The 19,442-nt window shown below is 40.3% G+C and overlaps 1 protein-coding gene across 1 annotated transcript in view; it reads right to left on the bottom strand.

Moving 5' to 3' along the window:
* The window catches only part of COL21A1 (collagen type XXI alpha 1 chain), a 194,189-nt gene that overhangs the window by 136,124 nt on the left and 38,623 nt on the right, over positions 1-19,442 (bottom strand). The window contains exon 2 of the mRNA XM_013977769.1: positions 327-438. Coding sequence (XP_013833223.1) covers positions 327-414 — 88 coding nt within the window. The 5' untranslated portion in view covers positions 415-438. The remainder of the gene's footprint in view (positions 1-326; positions 439-19,442) is intronic.

Genomic DNA, 19,442 nt, shown 5'->3' with positions numbered 1-19,442 from the left:
GAAACCTCATGATTACCAGTTGGATTTGTTTCCACTGCACCACAATAGGAACTCCTAGGCTTATATAAATGGCTGAAGCTTATATAAATGGCTGAATATGGACTTAATACCAGACTGTTTATTCCAGAGCCTGATGGGTTAATGAAATAAACTATTACAATCGAATTTTCTCAGAATGACTTCTGATAGCTTTTCCTACAGTTATTGTGTAACAGAATGATTCATTTATTTTAGGGAATTACAGACAATAAAATCCTTAAAGCCACTGCTGGAGCTCCTTTGATTTGATTCCCACAATCAAAGCAGAAAATGCTGGTGATTCTTACTTGATCTTATTTCCCCATCTTCCGCTAACACAGAATTCTGAAGAAGCAGGACCAAAACCATCCGCAGAAATGTAATCTGATGAGCCATGTTTCTGTTTTGGTTTTAGAATTCCTATAAGAAAAAAAGAAAGAAAGAAAGAAAGTTACATACAATAGAAAAATAAAGACAAATACCTAAACATGATGAGTTTGAATCTGTAAATCAAAGCTAATTTGTACTGACTTTAGAATTAACATACATGTTCAAAATAGCCATACTTCAACTATATCAACACAAGACAGCAATGAATGGGAACTGAGGAAGACCATGATAAAATTTTTGAAATTCATAATCATCTTGGAAAAGCAAAAACTTCTCTACAACTTTAGGCTTTGCTCAAAATATTTACTAGAATCCCTCCTTTTAGCATAGCCCACAGTGCTTTAGCGCATCCTTTTCAGTTACCTCAATGGCAGCACACATCCTTCTTTTAAATACGGATTTGCAGTTCCCGTTGTGGCGCAGCAGAAAAAAATATGACTAGGAACCATGAGGTTGTGAGTTCGATCCCCGTCCTCGCTCAGTGTGTTAAGGATCCAGTGTTGTCATGAGCTGTGGTGCAGGTTGAAGACGCAGCTCCTATCCCATGTGGCTCTGGCTGTAGCCAGCAGCTGCAGCTCTGATTAGACCCCTAGCCTGGAACCTCCATATGCTGCGGGTGCGGCCCTAAAAAGAAAAGAAAAGAAAGAAAGAACGATTGTGATTAAGAAGCACACTAAGCTGGGGAATTTACACTATCTGATTTTGACTTAGAGTAATCTAGCTACAGCAGTCAAGCAAGTGTGCTTGCTGTTGGTGTAAGGATAAATATAATGGAAAAAATAAAAATCATTATAAAAGTTAAAAATATACATATATACATATAAAGTAAGAGGCAGTGAAGTTCAGAAATAGACCCACACTTACATGGTCAGCTGATGTGCAATAAAAGTGTCTAAGTAACTGCATAGTAAAGGAAAGTCTTTTCAATAAATGATGCTGGATCAACTGAATAAACAAGAAAATGAACCTTGACCCCATTTCATTCCATATACAAAAATTAGATAAAGCAGAGATCTAAATGTAAAAGCTAAAGCTTTAAGGCTTCTAGAAGAAAACACAAGGGAGTATCTTCACAACTGCGAGATGAGGCAAATTTTCTTAGGACCCCAAAGCTGCTATCAATTTTAAAAACAGAGACACATTAGATTTTACCAAACTTCAACATTTCTGTTCCTCAAAAGATGCCATTAAGAATATAAGCCAATATTCAGAGTAAAACACTTAACAAAAAATGACTTGCATACAGACTGTACATAGATTTTAAAACTTCTACAAATCAACAATAAAAAGAAAACAATCCATTTTTTAAAAAGAATAAAAGTATTAAACAGACTTTTTTTTTTTTTTTGGTCTTTTTTTAATCTTTTTCGGGCCGCACCTGCAGCACATGGAGGTTCCCAGGCTAGGGGTCTAATTGGAGCTGTAGCCACCAGCCTAACCACAGCCACAGCCATGTCAGATTGGAGCCGTGTCTGTGACCTACACCACAGCTCATAGCAACGCCGGATCCTTAACCCACTAAGCAAGGCCAGGGATCGAACCTGAAACCTCATGGTTCCTAGTCGGATTCTTGTAACAGACTTTTTAATTATTACTTTAAAAATGTAGAAATAGCCAGTAACATGTGAAATGGTTCTCATTATTAGTCCTCAGAGAAGTATATGCTAAAACCACAATAAGATATCATTTCATACCCTCTAAAATGGCTAACATTAAGAGTCTGACAATATTGAATATTTATGAGGCTATGTGGAGAAATAGGAACTCCTACATTTTTGGTAAGAGTGAAAAATGATGTAACCACTTTGGAGAACTGTTAGGTTCAGTTTCTTACAAAATTAAACTCTGCTCAGAAACTCTTCTGCTAAGTATATAACCAAGAGAAGTGAAAACGTGCCAACAAAAAGACTTGAACAGTGTTTATAGCGGTTTTACTCATAACAGTTCCAAACTCGAAATAACTCAAATGCTATCCACAGGAAAATGGACCAACAAGTTGGTGAGAGTCACCTAACAGAACAGAGCAACAAAAAAAATAATAAATTAGTGTTATACATGAATAACAGGCATGCATTTTAAATACGTTCTATTTGATGAAACCAGCCAAATACAAAAGAATACACAGAGCATGACTCTACCGATATGAAGTCCCAAGGTAGGAAACTAACCTTCAGGGTTAGAAATCAGGAACCATCTCCCTTTGGTGGGAGAAGTCAACAGGAACGCGGCACAAAAAAAAAACAAACTTGCTGGATGTTAGAAAGTCTGCATTTACAGTGTGATACTGGGGTGCATGGTCTGGGGCCATTATGCTGAAAGCTTAAAAACTGTATAATTTGTTGCATATGATTTATATCTTGACAAACATCAATGAGTCCAAAATCATCATTGTCCTTTTTAAAATGAGGCTGGCCCTCTGGGCAAAGAGCTATAAAGGTCAAAAAATGTCAGTGAGAAGCATTTTTCGTGAGTCATATCTAGGAGGTACTGTTTTATGGCAACAATGTGTACTAATAAATATTGACTAACTTCCTCCCCCCAAAGCCTCAAAATTAAGTTATTTTGGTCTGCTACCAAAAACATCCTCATTATTTCTATGTAGTATCTGATTCCTTCAGAATCCTTGGACTAAAGTTAACTGTCAATGGCATTTGGCATATTCTAGACTGGTACCCACTAAAGCAGGTGATATGAAAAAGGCATTAACTACCTATTACTGCCATTTTATTTCACCACTGAAACATAACTAGTATATTTAATAAATATATTTTACATAAACAAAATCTTAGCCAACCGAATCCAACAACATATCAAAAAAATTATACACCATGGCCAGGTAGGGTTCATCCCAGGTACACAAGGATGGTTCAACATACGCAGATCAATCAATGTCATACACCACATTAACAAAAGAAAAGTCAAAAATCATATGATCATCTCAATAGACGCAGAAAAAGCATTTGACAAACTTCAACATCCATTCATGATCAAGACCCTCACCAAAGTGGGTATAGAGGGAACATTCCTGAACATAATCAAAGCCATTTATGATAAACCCACAGCAAATATAATACTCAATGGGGAAAAACTGAAAGCCTTCTCACTCAAATCTGGAACAAGACAGGGATGCCCACTCTCACCACTGTTTTTCAACACAGTTTTGGAAGTCCTAGCCACAGCAATTAGACAAACAAAAGAAATAAAAGGCATCCATATAGGAAGAGAAGAGATCAAACTGTCACTGTATGCAGATGACATGATACTATACCTAGAAAACCCTAAGGACTCAACCCCAAAACTACTTGAACTGATTAATAAATTCAGCAAAGTAGTAGGATATAAGATTCACATTCAGAAGTCAGTTGCATTTCTGTATACCAGCAATGAAATATTAGAAAAGGAACACAAAAATACAATACCTTTTAAAATTGCACCTCACAAAATCAAATACCTCAGAATACACCTGACCAAGGAGGTAAAGGACCTATATGCCGAGAACTATAAAACTTTAATCAAAGAAATCAAAGAAGATGTAAACAAGTGGAAAGATATTCCATGTTCATGGATTGGGAAAATCAATATTGTAAAAATGGCCATACTACCCAAGGCAATCTACAGATTCAATGCAATCCCTATCAAATTACCCATGACATTTTTCACAGAAGTAGAACAAACAAGCCAAAATTTTATATGGAACCACAAAAGACCCAGAATCGCCAAAGCAATCCTGAGAAACAAAAACCAAGCAGGAGGCATAACTCTCCCAGACTTCAAGAAATACTACAAAGCCACAGTCATCAAAACAGTGTGGTACTGGTATCAAAACAGACAGACAGACCAATGGAACAGAATAGAGAATCCGGAAATAAACCTGACACCTATGGTCAATTAATCTTTGACAAGGGAGGCCAGAACATAAAATGGAAAAAAGAAAGTCTATTCAGCAAGCATTGCTGGGAAACCTGGACAGCTGCATGCAAAGCAATGAAATTAGAACACACCCTCACACCATGCATGAAAATAAACTCAAAATGGCTGAAAGACTTAAATATACGACAGGACACCATGAAACTCCTAGAAGAAAACATAGGCAAAACACTCTCTGACATCAACATCATGAGTATTTTCTCAGGTCAGTCTCCCAAAGCAATAGAAATTAGAGCAAAAATAAATCCATGGGACCTAATCAAACTGAAAAGCTTTTGCATAGCAAAGGAAACCCAAAAGAAAACAAAAAGACAACTTACAGAATGGGAGATAATAGTTTCAAATGATGCAACTGACAAGGGCTTAATCTCTAGAATATATAAGCAACTTATACAACTCAACAGCAAAAAAGCCAATCAATGGAAAAATGGGCAAAAGACCTGAATAGACATTTCTCCAAGGAAGATATACAGACAGCCAGCAAACACATGAAAAATGCTCAACATCGCTGATTATAAGAGAAATGCACATCAAAACTACCATGAGATACCACCTCACACCAGTCAGAATGGCCATCATTAATAAGTCCACAAAGAACAAGTGCTGGAGGGGCTGTGGAGAAAAGGGAACCCTTCTGCACTGTTGGTGGGAATGTAAACTGGTACAGCCACTATGGAGAACAGTTTGGAGATACCTTAGAAATCTATACATAGAACTTCCATATGACCCCACAATCCCACTCTTGGGCATCTATCCTGACAAAACTCTACTTAAAAGAGACACATGCACCCACATGTTCATTGCAGCACTATTCACAAGAGCCAGGACATGGAAACAACCCAAATGTCCATCAACAGATGATTGGATTAGGAAGATGGGGTATATATACACAATGGAATACTACTCAGCCATAAAAAAGAATGACATAATGCCATTTGCAGCAACATGGGTGGAACTAGAGAATCTCATACTGAGTGAAATGAACCAGAAAGACAAAGACAAATACCATATGATATCACTTATAACTGGAATCTAATATCCAGCACAAATGAACATCTCCTCAGAAAAGAAAATCATGGACTTGGAAAACAGACTTGTGGCTGCCTGATGGGAGAGGGAGGGAGTGGGAGGGATTGGGAGCTTGGGCTTATCAGACATAACTTAGAATAGATTTACAAGCAGATTCTGCTGAGTAGCATTGATAACTTTGTCTAGATACTCATATTGCAACAGGACAAAGGGTGGGGGAAAATGTATGCATGTAAGAATAATTTGATCCCCATGCTGTATAGCGGGAAAAAATTAGAAAAATTAAAAAAATATTTTACAGCTATTTAATTGTACAGATGCTTACACATGATGCATATAAGCTGAGGCATATAAGGTTACCATTTACTTCCATCACCTAGGGGCTTGTTACACATATAGATACCCTGGCCCTACCATTAGCTTCAGACTGCGGGGCAAGGGGTCGAACACATAAATCGAAATGAAATGAAATAAATAAAATAAAAATCTTCCCATATGCTAATGTACACCAAATGTCTAGAAATTCTGGTGTAAGGCAATGCAGAAATGATAAGAAAAAAACAACTTCCTATTCCCCTGGTAGAGAAGCAAGTTAGCAACCCCAAAGAGGAGAGCAAAATTCAGAGAAGCTCTATATTCAAGAATTTCTAGAGGTTGGCTACTCAGAGTAACTTCAGCGTCCGCATTTTGCAAACGTTAACATGCACAGAAATCGCTTAGAGAGCGTGTCACAATGCAGGTTCTGATTCAGTGGGTTTTGTATATGACCTAAGATGGTTCACGTCTAATAAGCTCCCAGATGATGCTGATGGTCCCTAACATCCATAATTGCTGCTTCCCATCTAGTGAACAGGCCTCTAAGGAACACGGGAACAGATGCCACCTTTAATGATGGACGGTTCTGTTTTGTAAGAATTTAACCTCTCAGTGCTACCGTAAGAGCTCTTCAGAGATAGTGAAAATGGAGGAAATTACTTTTAACAGAACGTAGGCATTTGTTTTCTTTCTTCCTTTCTTCCTTCTTTCCTCCCTCCCTTTCTTTTCTTCCTTTAATGCCTGTGCCCACAGCATGTGGAAGTTCCAGGGCCAGGGATCCAACGCCTGCCGCAGTAGTGACCTGAGCTACAGCAGTGACAGCGCCAGATCCTTAACACACTGTGCCACCGGGGAACTCCCCGAATGAAGCAATTTAGATTGAGCTCGCCGGCTAATGTGGAACATACACTAGGCTAATCCTCTACCACGTAATCCAGGCTACAGATTTAACACTGCCACTAACTAACTTTCTTACCATGCTCTAATGTTCAAAAAAAAACCACGGTGAAACTGGAGATCTGTAATCTTCCTTTCAACTACAGAGAAGGTGATCCATAATCAAGAACCTCATAGGATTATTGTGATAAGAAAAGTGTACAGTTTACACTGCTGGAGACAGTACTAGGTCATTTAACCTTGGGAGGTGTTGAGGCTGACCTGGATACCACAGCTTGCCTCTCGCCTGCACCCCAATAAGCAACAGACCCACAACTTACACTCAGGTTCTCACTCCAGAATTCTTTCCGCTCAGTTCATTCAACAACAAATATTTATCAGGCTCCTGTCATGTGACTCTTTCAGGTGCGGGGGATTCAGCAGGGACCATACTAGATCAGGAATCTGCTTTCCTAGAGTTTTTCTGCCAGACACTAAATAAATGGTTGGGTGAGATCATTTCAGCTCGTGGTGGGTAGTATAAAGAAATGGGGTTGGTAGATGCAACCTATTCCATTTAGAGTGGATAAGCAATGAGGTCCTACTGTACAGCACAGGGAACTGGGTCCAGTCTCTTGGGATAGAACATGACAGAAGATACTATGAGAAAAGCAGTGTGTGTGTGTGTGTGTGTGTGTGTGTGTGTGTGTGTGTACACATATAGATATGGCTGGGTCACTTTGCCGTACAGTAGAAATTGGCACAACACGGTAAATCAATAACACTTCAAAAATAAAAAATAAACTAATAAAAAGAAAGACATGAATACAGTCATGTATAACATGGGCCAGGAGCAAGAAGGGCTGCCTTCAGTCTGGAGGTCGGAGAAGGTGTCTGAAAGGATGCTGATGAGCTGACACTTGGGGAAGGTGACAGAGCCATCCTTGCCTGGCACTGAGGACCAACCTTCCTGCTGAGGGTGGAGCACGTTTGCTTGTTCTTGGAACAAAAGGAAGGTCCATGAGGAGAGGCGAGGGAGGAGGAGGCAGAAGGGCAGGGCTACGACCAGGTAGGGGGACCCCGGGGAGTGTGTGACCGTTAGGACCCTTCCCCGAAAGGGGGACCCTGGGGAGTGTGTGACCGTTAGGACCCTTCCCCGAAATGCAAAGTGGACATGGAAGATGTGACGCTCGCGTGCAGCATGGCAAGGGGTTCACAATGAGCAGCGCAACCCACTCAAAGTCGAGAGTTCTCTAAAATTCAGTGTCTTGGGATAGACCATAATAGAAGATAATATGAGAAAAAATATATCTACATATGTATGACTGGATCACTTTGCTGTACATTGGAAATGGACTCAACATTGCAAATCAACTATACTTTAATAAAAATAATTCCCAGAGAAACGAGATCAATGGGTGACTGTTCTGTTCTACTTTTCCTCCTCCTTCCATCTCCTTATCTGAATCATAGTCCACTGCCACCATTGCTAATATTTTATTAAAATCAAAATAAATGCCTGTCACTAAAATTCTGAGAAGAGTGGATACAGATGAAAGCCAAGTCCTTGTCTCCTTGAGATGGGTGTATCGCACTGGGTCCAATGACAGGAAAGGCATGGGAATTCGTGTGGGGAGCGACCAGGAATGCCTGAAAGCTTTTAAAATGCGTAAAAGCCAGGGACTGTCAGGAAAAATGCCCTCTCGAAATGAGGTTGCTGAGCTTGGTTGTAAAACCTTGAAATAAATTTGAAGACTAAAAATAGTTCCCTCATGAGACACTAACACGCATGCTTATTTATACACGCTGTCTTTGAACTATACTGTAAAACAAGAAGATGTGGGGAAACTGAAATTCTGGTCTCCACATTTCTACACATGTGCGCGCACCCCCACCCAAACACACACCCTGTGTATTCTATGTATAACATTAAGGTGGTGGAAGGAAGCCCCAGTTGGGACACCAGACTTGACAGAGGCAAAATGCTGGCAAACCAGTAAAGAATTAGGAATGAGTTCAGGTGGTCTCCGGAGGAGACAGCTTTGGGCGGGGGGGAGATGTGCTTGGACTGTGGGATAGAAATCCTGTGAAATCAGATTGTTATGATCATTACACAACTACAGATGTGATAAATTCATTTGAGTAAAAAAAAAAAAAAAAAAAAAAAGAATGAGTTCAGGGAGTTCCCGTCATGGCTCAGTGGAAATGAATCAGACTGGCAACCATGAGGATGCAGGTTCGATCCCCGGCCTCACTCAGTGGGTTAAGGATCTGGCATTGCTGTGAGCTGTGGTGTAGGCTGCAGAGGCAGCTCGGATCTGGAGTTGCTGTGGCTGTGGTGTAGGCCAGTGTCTACAGCTCTGATTGGACCCCTGGCCTGGGAACCTCCATATGCTGCGGGTGTGGCCCTAAAAAGATTAAAAAAAAAAAAAAGAATGAGTTCAGGTATATATGTATGTATGCTGAGTTTGGTTTGTTTGAGTTATCATTAAAACAAAAGAACTATAGTTCTAACTTTTTGAACTTCATAGGTCAAATCATACCCTCTTAAATAAGTAATTAATGCCACCTCGATTGTATAAAGCAATTTATGGTTAACTAAACAATGCACATTTGCCATCACATTTCCCTAAACAAAAATCTAGGAGGGTAGACAGACAGGCAATTATAAATCCCCTTTCACAGCCAGGGGGCTGACAGATTCCCAGAAGCCATTCTTTTACTCTTTGCAGAGTTTGCTCTCACACTGCAGAGTGGGTGGGGGACCGCTTGCTTGGTGTGTCTGTAGAGTACATTGCATCGCACCCATTAATATAAGCGACACACGAAAAAGTGAGTGGCAGCGACCTGCCTGTAATTTGGCGGAGGGGTTTAAAATCCCATCTGGCCACAGCAGCTTCTCAATATTCAGGCAATGAAAGGATATACATGTCTGTGTAATCGTTCAAAATGAGACCAGTAAAAAGATCGCCAAGGAACATGGGGAACAGTGTACTTTATTGGCCCGTGCCAGCAGATCCACTAAAATCATACCATGGAATTCTGTCAGTAATTTTAAGCTGTGCTTATAAATGTAGCCCCCTTTTTCCCCTATCCCTACCTTCCTGTTATATTAACATACATTAGCCTCATTTTTATTTTTTAACTCAGCTCTAATTTTTACAATAAAGTATCAGAAAAAGCAAAGACATCAATTCCCAAAGGGAAAAACTAATGATGTTCTAAACATCTAACTCAGGTCAAATTGTTCTCCAGCCTCCAAATCTTCCAGCTCTCCCGTGGTACACCAAAAAGAACACCCGATAATGGTTTGGGAGTCATGCAACGGGAGTCTCGCCCTAGATGTTCCTTGCTTGCTACTTAGAAAATAAAAGGTTAGCCTATACAAAGCCAAACAGCAATACAGGGCGCTAAGTAGAAAATAAATATCGCGGGCAGAAGAGCAGCCAGGGTGAAAGAAAATGGGTGAAAATGAGCAATTAATGTTCACGTTTTGCGTAAAATCACCAGTAATCCACCCCAGCATGCCACCTGTGGTTTCTCAATACCACTTCCCATGAAAAGAAACCAGGGCTCTTCAGGGAAAATAGCTGATTGCAGATCCGGAGGACATGAGACATGAGACAGAGAAATCTTGTCATTCTTAGACCAGGGAAAGTCTTAAAAGCTACTGGGGGTCAAGGACCCAAGAGCTAAGGGGAGGGGCTCCTATTAGCTAAAGAGAAAACCATCTGATCTTGAAAAAAAATTTACCACAATGGGTAAATTACTAAACCTATTCATTCATAAAATACAAAAAGCAAAACCACCCCCCCAACACCCCCGCCACTGGTCACCTTTGGAGATTGCCAGGGTACAAATAAAGACAAAGAATCAGGCATGTATCCTACCTTTCCTTCATGGATAATATTTCAGGGCAACAAAAGAGTTATTAGCGTTCCTGCCGTGGCTCAATGGAAAATGAATCCAATTAGGAACCACGAGGTTGTGGGTTCGATCCCTGGCCTCACTCAGTGGGTTAAAGATCTGGCATTGCCGTGAGCTGTGGTGTAGGTTACAGATGCAGCTTGGATCTGGCGTTGCTGTGGCTGTGGCGTAGGCCGGAGGCTACCGCTCCGATTAGACCCCTAGCCTGGGAACCTCTATATGCTTCGGGTGTGGCCCTAAAAAAGACAAAAGACAGAAATAAAATAAAATAAGAGTTATTAATGAGCAACAGTTAATAAATGCCAGAAGATACAACAGAATTAGAAAACCATATTTTGTACCCACTAAGGAAATAATGGATCGAGGCAAGGGTCACCAGCGCTGCCAACATGATTGGGTGAAAGGAATGAGGACAGGGAATCAGGACAGCCGCCTCACCCGACTACACCGGAACCCACTTACCCACCTGAGCAGCGTTAAGGGGGAATAAGACGTACGTCCCTCCAGACAGGTCAGAACAGGAACGCATTTTCATCTGTGAGTTACTTTTGGCCAATAGAGAATAACACCCGAATCGACTCAGGTCTGTATTTCCACAATTCTAAGCAATTCAAGAATGTGTTCAACGACACTCAGAGGATGAGATCAGCGAAAGCGGAAACCTGTACGATTTCTGTGTGGCATGAAAATAAAAGTAAGGGGACTACAACGCAGATGTGGACATTGTTGGAATCTGGATTTAAACAATAAGCTAGATATTTTTGAGACCAAGAAAGCTAAACATGGACTGAATATTAGATCATATGCAAGTTTAAAAATAAAATGATGGCCTCACTCACAGCCTATGGAAGGTCCCGGGCCAGGGACTGAATCCAAGCTGAACCTGTGACCTGTGCCACAGAAGTGGCCACACTGGATCTTTAACCCACTGTGCTGGGCTGGGGATCGAACCTGCGCCTCCACAGGGACTGGAGCCACTGCAATCGGAGACTTAACCCGCTGTACCACAATGGAAACTCCAACATGCGCTATTTTAAAAAATTCATTGGATGTGATCTTACCAGGGTAGTTGGCTTTAGTTTTTTTTTAAGGATTTGAAGAAAAAAAATATAAAAATAGTAAAAGTACAAGTCAGCCAGTGGAGGAAAAACATTTGTAAGAGAATAAAATCAACAAAAAAGTCATACGGAGAACACAATTTTTCTGTTCTGAATGTTTTCTAGGATGAACAATAAAACCAGTTTGCTTTGTCTGTCTTTTTCTTTGGGACAGAGTTCACTAAAAAATATGTCACAGGAGTTCCCGTCGTGGCGCAGTGGTTAACGAATCCGACTAGGAACCATGAGGTTGCGGGTTCGGTCCCTGCCCTTGCTCAGTGGGTTAAGGATCTGGCATTGCCATGAGCTGTGGTGTAGGTCGCAGACGCGGCTCAGATCCCACGTCGCTGTGGCTCTGGCATAGGCCAGTGGCTACAGCTCTGATTCGACCCCTGGCCTGGGAACCTCCATATGCTGTGGGAGCGGCCCAAGAAACAGCAAAAAGACAAAAATAAATAAATAAATAAAATGTCACAAATCAAATCTCTCAGAGAGTACAGCAGCAGTATTCTCATAGAGCAGACATGATAATAATGTAAACCCCAGCCATGATGAGGACAAAAGCACTATAGTGAATTATTTACCTCTATTCCAAAATCAAAAACAAAAACGAAAACAAAAAACCTCCTTGTCTGGTTTGCAGTGTGTCCGCTCCAGGCTAAGTAACCACACTGGAGGGGGGGAGTCGAGGGGGGTGTGGCTCGAAGGCATGTGTGACACACAGTGATTGGTGCAATGTCCGCCCCAGCCTTTGAAACAAATGTTATTTCGCTGGGTCATCCTCTGAAAATTGAAATTTATTTTTCTTCATTAAGTTGCCCCCCTCTCAGTTTCCGGTGTCTAATTAAACTAATTTAAAGCTGCCTAGTTAGTGAAACACCTCTATACCACTATCAAAATGCAATGAGGGTTTAGGCCCCTATCAGCAATTTGAAGCATAATATTATGAGTTGTTTTCTGATTTTTCTAAATAAGTCTGATGAGCTGCAAAGATTGTGAAACTGTCACATGAACACTGGAGAAAAGGATGGCACTAATTCAAATTTCCTGGGAAGATTAAGAGACTTGGTTTAACCTGAATAATTTACCCCTAATTCCTTCTCAATTCTTAGCAAGTTAGTGCTAAGTATTTCATTAACATTCTCCTTATTCAAACCATACTTAAGACACACTAGAGGGTTTCCTAAAAATGCTTTATGGTAACTTGGGGGCTCATATAATTGATATGTACTGTGTACTTAGGTTCATTTTTAAAGGTTGAGATCATTATTCTTCTATCTGAATTATCATCGCTCTGTGACGGCTGTTGAGAGAACCACTGACGTATTACTTAATATTAGTTGCTCATCAGGGACTGAGCCCTTCACAAAATAATAAGATTTCCTATAATGAATATGAACCACCTAGGTGATTTTATAATATAGTTTTACTACAAATACAATAACTGATCCTACTCCAAGGTATTCTAGTTTTACAGGACAAATATTAGGTTTGTCAGACTAATAAGACACTGATGAAGACTTAGCATTTAAGTAGAACAGTATAACTATCTCTTGACCTTTATTTATTTACTTATTTTGGTCTTCTTTTTTTAACAGCTGCACTGTGGCATATGGAAGTTCCTAGGCTAGGGGCTGAATCACAGCCTATGCCACAGCCACAGCAGTGCCAGGTCCAAGCCTACATGGCAGCTCATGGCACCGCCAGATCCTCAACCCATTGAGCAAGGTCAGGGATCAAACCTGAATCCTCATGGATACTATATCGAGTTCTTAACCCACTGAGCCACAAAGGGAACTGCTATAATTATCTTTCTGAACTTATAACTATTGCCTTTCAAGGAAAACAACTAATCTCAGAAAATAAAAATGCTATGGCACTTATGTGGCACCCAAGAGACAACACAGGGGAGAACCGAAATGTGAAGTCGTTGACAGAGACAAACAGGGACCTGCTGTACAGCCCAGGGAATCCACTCAATATTCTGTGATAACCTAAGTGGGAAACAAATCTGAAAAAGAATGGATGTGTGTATGTGTATTAAATGAATCACTTTGTTGTATAGCAGAAATTATCACAACACTGTAAATCAAGTATACCTCAATAAAACTTTAAAAATCAAAAAATCATTGACAAACTATCACCAAGAAAAAGGCACAAAAAAGAGGCAAAGGATAAGTACAAAGCATCATCATCTAATTTAATATATTAAGGTTCATTGATAATGTATTAAGGTTCTTACTGATTGCTAACTATTTTGTATGAAGTGGTTAAATGCATAGTTTCCATGCATGTTGGATATTTCTGTCTTTTTTTTTTTTTTGCTCTTTAGGGCCGCACCCGAGGCGCATGGAGGTTCCCAGGCTAGGGGTCAAAGTCAAACTACAGCTGCCAGCCTACACCACAGCAACGCAGGATCCGAGCAGCGCCTGCAACCTACACCACAGCTCATGGCAACGGCAGATCCTTAACCCAGTGAGTGAGGCCAGGGATCCAACCCGAAGCCTCATGGTTCGTAGTCAGATTTGTTTCCACTGTGCCACAGGAACTCCCGCATGTTGGATATTTCTTAAACAGCTTATCAAAGCATGAGACAAGAGAAATCCACTCAAAAATTATTAGAATTTTTTTTATTCATTAATGATGTATACCTATCTGCTACAAACCAATAAGTGAAAGCATTATGTGCCTTAAAAAAATTAGACTGGGTGTCAGAAGACAGTATTTAGCCCGATTCTGCCATTATGTGAATTGAAGCAAGAGAGAAAGAAAAAAAATCAGCTGGGACTGCTGTCTGGGCCTTGGTCCCTTTTCTATAACAAGAGGACTGTCCAGTCTGACATTCTATGAATCTATGATAGTCAGGAAAATCAATTTTCATGTCTGCTTTGTGTGTGTGTGTGTGTGTGTTTTAATAAAATGGTATGACCGTACCACTGCATTGTCTGATTTTTCAAAAAAAAAACAAACAAAAAACCCAAATCCTAGACATTGAAGAAACAAGCCTAAGAGCCAAGATGTTGTATGCCAGCAGATAAAACACACTGCTGATTAGATGTACCGTCTGAAGCTCACCGTGCAGTGATTGTGTTTACCGTTCCAGTCTGTTTTTTTGTTTTTTTTTGTTGTTGTTTTTGTCTTTTTGCCATTTCTTGGGCTGCTCCCTTGGCATATGGAGGTTCCCAGACTAGGGGTCCAATCGGAGCTGTAGCCGCCGGCCTATGCCAGAGCCACAGCAACGCGGAATCTGGGCCACGTCTGCAACCTACACCACAGCTCACGGCAACGCTGGATCCTTAACCCACTGAACAAGGCCAGGGATCGAACCCGCAACCTCATGGTTCCTAGTCGGATTCGTTAACCACTGAGCTGCGACGGGAACTCCCGTTCCAGTCTGTTTTATGGATGGTTGCGGAGCAGTCAGTTGTGATCTGGTGCGGGGAGGTGAGCGCAAGTTCTTCTACTCTGCCGTCTTGTCCTTGCCTTTACAAGGGCCATGATGACTCTCATCACTAATTGTTCCTTGTCTGGGCTCCTTAAAACCAAAAATACCTACTAGCTCACTAATTGTTTTCTGTGGGGAAGAATCATCCCTCCAGCTAGCAAGTGTACTTGTCAGTGCAGGGCTGGAATGCAAACCCTGGTCCCCCGATTCCTAGCCCGGGCATGGACCTCTTCCAGCCTTGCTTAGTCACACTTTCTTCATCGGAAACAAGAAACAGCCCTTCTCTGGCTCGTGTGAGGTTAAGTAGTGAGTAGCCAGCACTGACCTTTCATTCTTTATCCTCCCTAGAATCCTAACTACAAATGGGAAAATATCTCATCCACGTCTTGTGCATCCTGCAGACCCCTGGACAATGCTAAGTTCACGGAAGGCACAGAAATATTTGTTGCAGCATTGACTCGATAAGAGTTTATTGAGAATCAACTTGCGGCAGGCTTTGGGACAGGCATGGTGAAAAGAAAGATGAATAGTATGAGAAAAAGAATGTATATGCAAGTATGACTGGGTCACTCTGCTGTACAGCAGAAATTGACACAACCCTGTAAATCAACTATACGAAAAATAAAAGAAATGAAGAAAACTGTTAAAGCTTTTTCACTGAAGAATTTCTAAATCAGCTAGATACCATACAATAAGGCTGTGAGAAGTATGAAGTAATTTTAACACGACTTGGAACCCTTGCAACTAGAGGTAGACCCAAGTATTTAAAAACACAAAACAAAAATACCAAAAACGCCTATCAGTACCTAAAGAGGAAGGATTTTTGGCTATGGCTATTGTTTATCTCCCTAAAGGAAAGCCTCTGGGAGTGAAACTTTAATGGGCAAAATGTGAATTTCTGTCTAATTGGAAACCTGGTCTCTTTTTCTTGGAGTGGGACTCGCAGAAAAAACATTGCAGAGATTCAAATTCCATGATAAAGGAGAAAAAACAAAATGGGTTTTCATAGATGGGATGAAATCATGTTTCCATGGAAACCCTGAACTGGTTTGCTGCAGCCCAACTTCAGTTGGCCATTTTGGCTAATTTCAACCATAAAAATAAACTTGGCAACTTAAAAAATTTACCCCATCTTATCAAGAATATAACTTTCAAATGATAGCTGACTACATGGAAAGCATCTTACTTGGATTAAAGGCATATTTTTAAACGGCTTTAATCATTGCCAACTTCACCTGGCAAAGATATCATTTAAACTGGAAACAAATCCAATGAGTGAAGCTGTGCCAGAATAAATAGAATCTAGAATATGGTTCTCTGATTCTAATGTTGGAGCAAGAACAGGGACAAGGGCTTCCTCTATTACAGACAAACAGAGTCTACGGGTTTAATAGCTTTCACTGAATCATGATAACCAAAATAGACTCGCAATCTATCCCAAAGAGGAAGCCTTTTTTTTTTTTTTTTTTTCATTTAGATTGTTGTTTTCAAATTAGAGATCCGTTTGATCCCTGGCATATAGTTGTGAGGCCGCAAATAAGACACCACAATGTTTATGTTTTATAGTAATGATTTTAAAAACATTTCTGTCCTGTGTTTTACTTTTATTAAAGGTTTCCCCCGTACTTATGGACTTTGCTGTCATACAGGGATTGGCTCCAGCCTTTGAATTTGCCTCTCATGAATTTCTTTTGCATGACCGGGTGCTTTCAGACAGAAGTCAGGAGAGCTGAAGGCCAGGCTAATATGCACCCAGACCATCAGCTCGGATTGAACAGTGTCCAGTCACATAAGCTCGATCAGCAATGCAGCACATTGCAGTCACTTTTTACTAAAGTGCAACGTTCTACGCCTTACCCAGCTGACAGTCCCCCAAACGGGGGAACTTGGGTTTAATTCTCAAGAGATCCCTCTTCCCTTGACTCTCTTCGTGCTCCTCTCCCTCCCTCACGGCCAAGGGTCGTGAACAAGGGCTTCACTATTTTCCTCCATTTCCCCACCTTCTGCTAAAGCCTCACCCACTGCCACCCAATGTCTGATGCCAGCACGCTGCCCAGACTGCTCCTGTTAAGGGCACTGGTGATTTCCTTTTGCCAAAGTAGGCTGTCTGGCCATCTTTCTTCCCCGTCCCCTGCACTGGACTCATAGAAATGGCTTTTTTCCCCCCAACTTTCTCCCTAAGGCTTCCTGACACCACCTACCGTGGGAGTGACTTCTTCTCAGACTCCTCAGAGTCCCTCCTACTGCCCACTGTGTGTTCAGATTCCTGGAGTCTAGCCTAGCCTGAGCCTCTGCTTTTCTTTCACTGGAGAACTTCATCCTCCCCTACAGCTTAAACTTCCACTTGGATGCCACTGGATGACAAATGTTTATCTCCAGAGCACACCTCCCTCTTTCATTCAAGAGTCTGTCTTTAAATAAATAATTACATCCCAAAGTCCAGTGAACAGCAACTTTGATAGAGCTGACATGGATCTTAGTTTCAACAAATCTTGAATTGAGCTCAAAAGCTATTCCCTGTACATTGGTACAACCACTATAGAAAACAGTATGGAGATTCTTCAGAAAAGTAAAACCATATGATCCAGCAGTCCCACTCCTGGGCATATACTCAGACGAAACCACAATTTAAAAAAGATACATGCAGCCACATGTTCATAGCGGCACTGTTCACAACAGCCCAGACATGGAAGTCACCTAAATGTCCACTGACAGATGAAGATGAAGAAGCTGTGGTATATCTATTCAATGGAATACTACTCCGTTATTAAAAAGAATGAAATAATGCCATTTGCAGCAACATGGATGTGACTAGAGATTCTAGTATTAAGTGAAGTAAGTCAGAAAGAGAAAGACAAATGCCATATGATATCACCTATATGTGGAGTCTCAAACACGGCACAAATGAACCTACCTACAGAATAGAAGGAGACTCACAGACTTGGAAAACAGCCTTGTGGTTGCCAGGAGGGAGGGAGTGGGATGGACGGGGAGTTTGGGGTTAGTAGATGCAAACTATTCCATTTAGAATGGATAAGCAATGAGGTCCTGCTGTACAGCACAAGGAACTCTATCCAGTCTCTTGGGATAGACCAGGATGGAAGATAATATAAGCAAGGGAATGTATATATATATGTATGACTGGTTCACTTTGCTGTATAGCAGAAATTGACAGAACTTTGTAAATCAACTATACTCTAATAAAAAAATTAAAGAGAAAAAAAATCTATTCCTGAAAAATTGTTATTCTCTATCTTCTAGTCAACGCTTGGGGCTTTATCATTTCATATCTACCTCTACTACTGAAACCGAGGCAGAAGACAAACATTTGGGAATTTCAACACTTACTGGTTATTTTGAAATATACAACACCCACCCCTTATTTTAAAACCAAAAGACAAGCTTATTTGATGTGACAAAACCAAAACCATTGGTAAATAGAATTAATGGTGAAATGTTAGAAAAATTCTCTTTGAATAAAGAAATAATACATGGATGTCTGTAACCACCTCTATTTAGCACTTAATAGACACTCTAGGAAAATAAAGTACACAGACTGAGAAAAATAAAAGTATCCGTATTATTACGGGAGTTATCTAAATTTAAAAAATGCCATAAAAATAATTTAAAATAACATATATCAGCAAAGTTGTTACACATACAACGAAGCTTTAAAAAAATTAAACACTACTCCCTTATTCCAGCAGCAAGACATTCAAAAATGTATTTTTGAAGATGTTACAACAGCAAGAAAAATAATGGCATATCTAAACTGAACAGAACAAAATTGTAATGGAAGGCCAAAATGTTCTAAAAATATGGAAAAATAAATACATTCATACACTAAGACTTAGTATCATAGAGGTGACAGATTCTCCCTCAAATTAATCTATGTATTCAATGAAATTCCTCAAAACTGAGGTGTTTTGTGTTTAAGTATGGATGTGAAAGCTGGTGAGCTGACCAAAAAATTTCGATGGAAGAAAAACAGGCCAAAATTAGCCAAGACAATTTTTGAGGAAGAAAAGTGAGGAACAAATTTGTACCACTGGATATTAGCATTTATTTCAAAATGATGGCAATTATAAAGATTTGCGCTGTTTTGTTTTTGCTGAGATATAGTTCATCTACAACATTGTATGTTAGAGATGTATAACTAAGCTCACAATTTCTAAAGGTGATCCTCCATGTGTAGTTATTATTAAAATACTGCCTATATTCCCTGTGTTGTCCAGCATATCTTTGTAGTTTATTTAATTTAATTAATTAATTTATTTATTTTGGGCAGTGCAGTGACAAATGCCAGGTCCTTAACTCCTAGGCCACCAGGGAACTCTCTAGTTTCTTTACTTTACTCATACTTGTTTGTACCTCTTGACCCTGTACCATTACTGTGCCCTTCCTCCCTTCTGTCCCCG

This window comes from Sus scrofa, chromosome 7, assembly GCF_000003025.6.
Source record: "Sus scrofa isolate TJ Tabasco breed Duroc chromosome 7, Sscrofa11.1, whole genome shotgun sequence".
NCBI lineage: Eukaryota > Metazoa > Chordata > Mammalia > Artiodactyla > Suidae > Sus > Sus scrofa.
The sequence above is the reverse complement of the archived record's forward strand: the minus strand, read 5'-3'. Positions and strand labels throughout refer to the sequence as shown.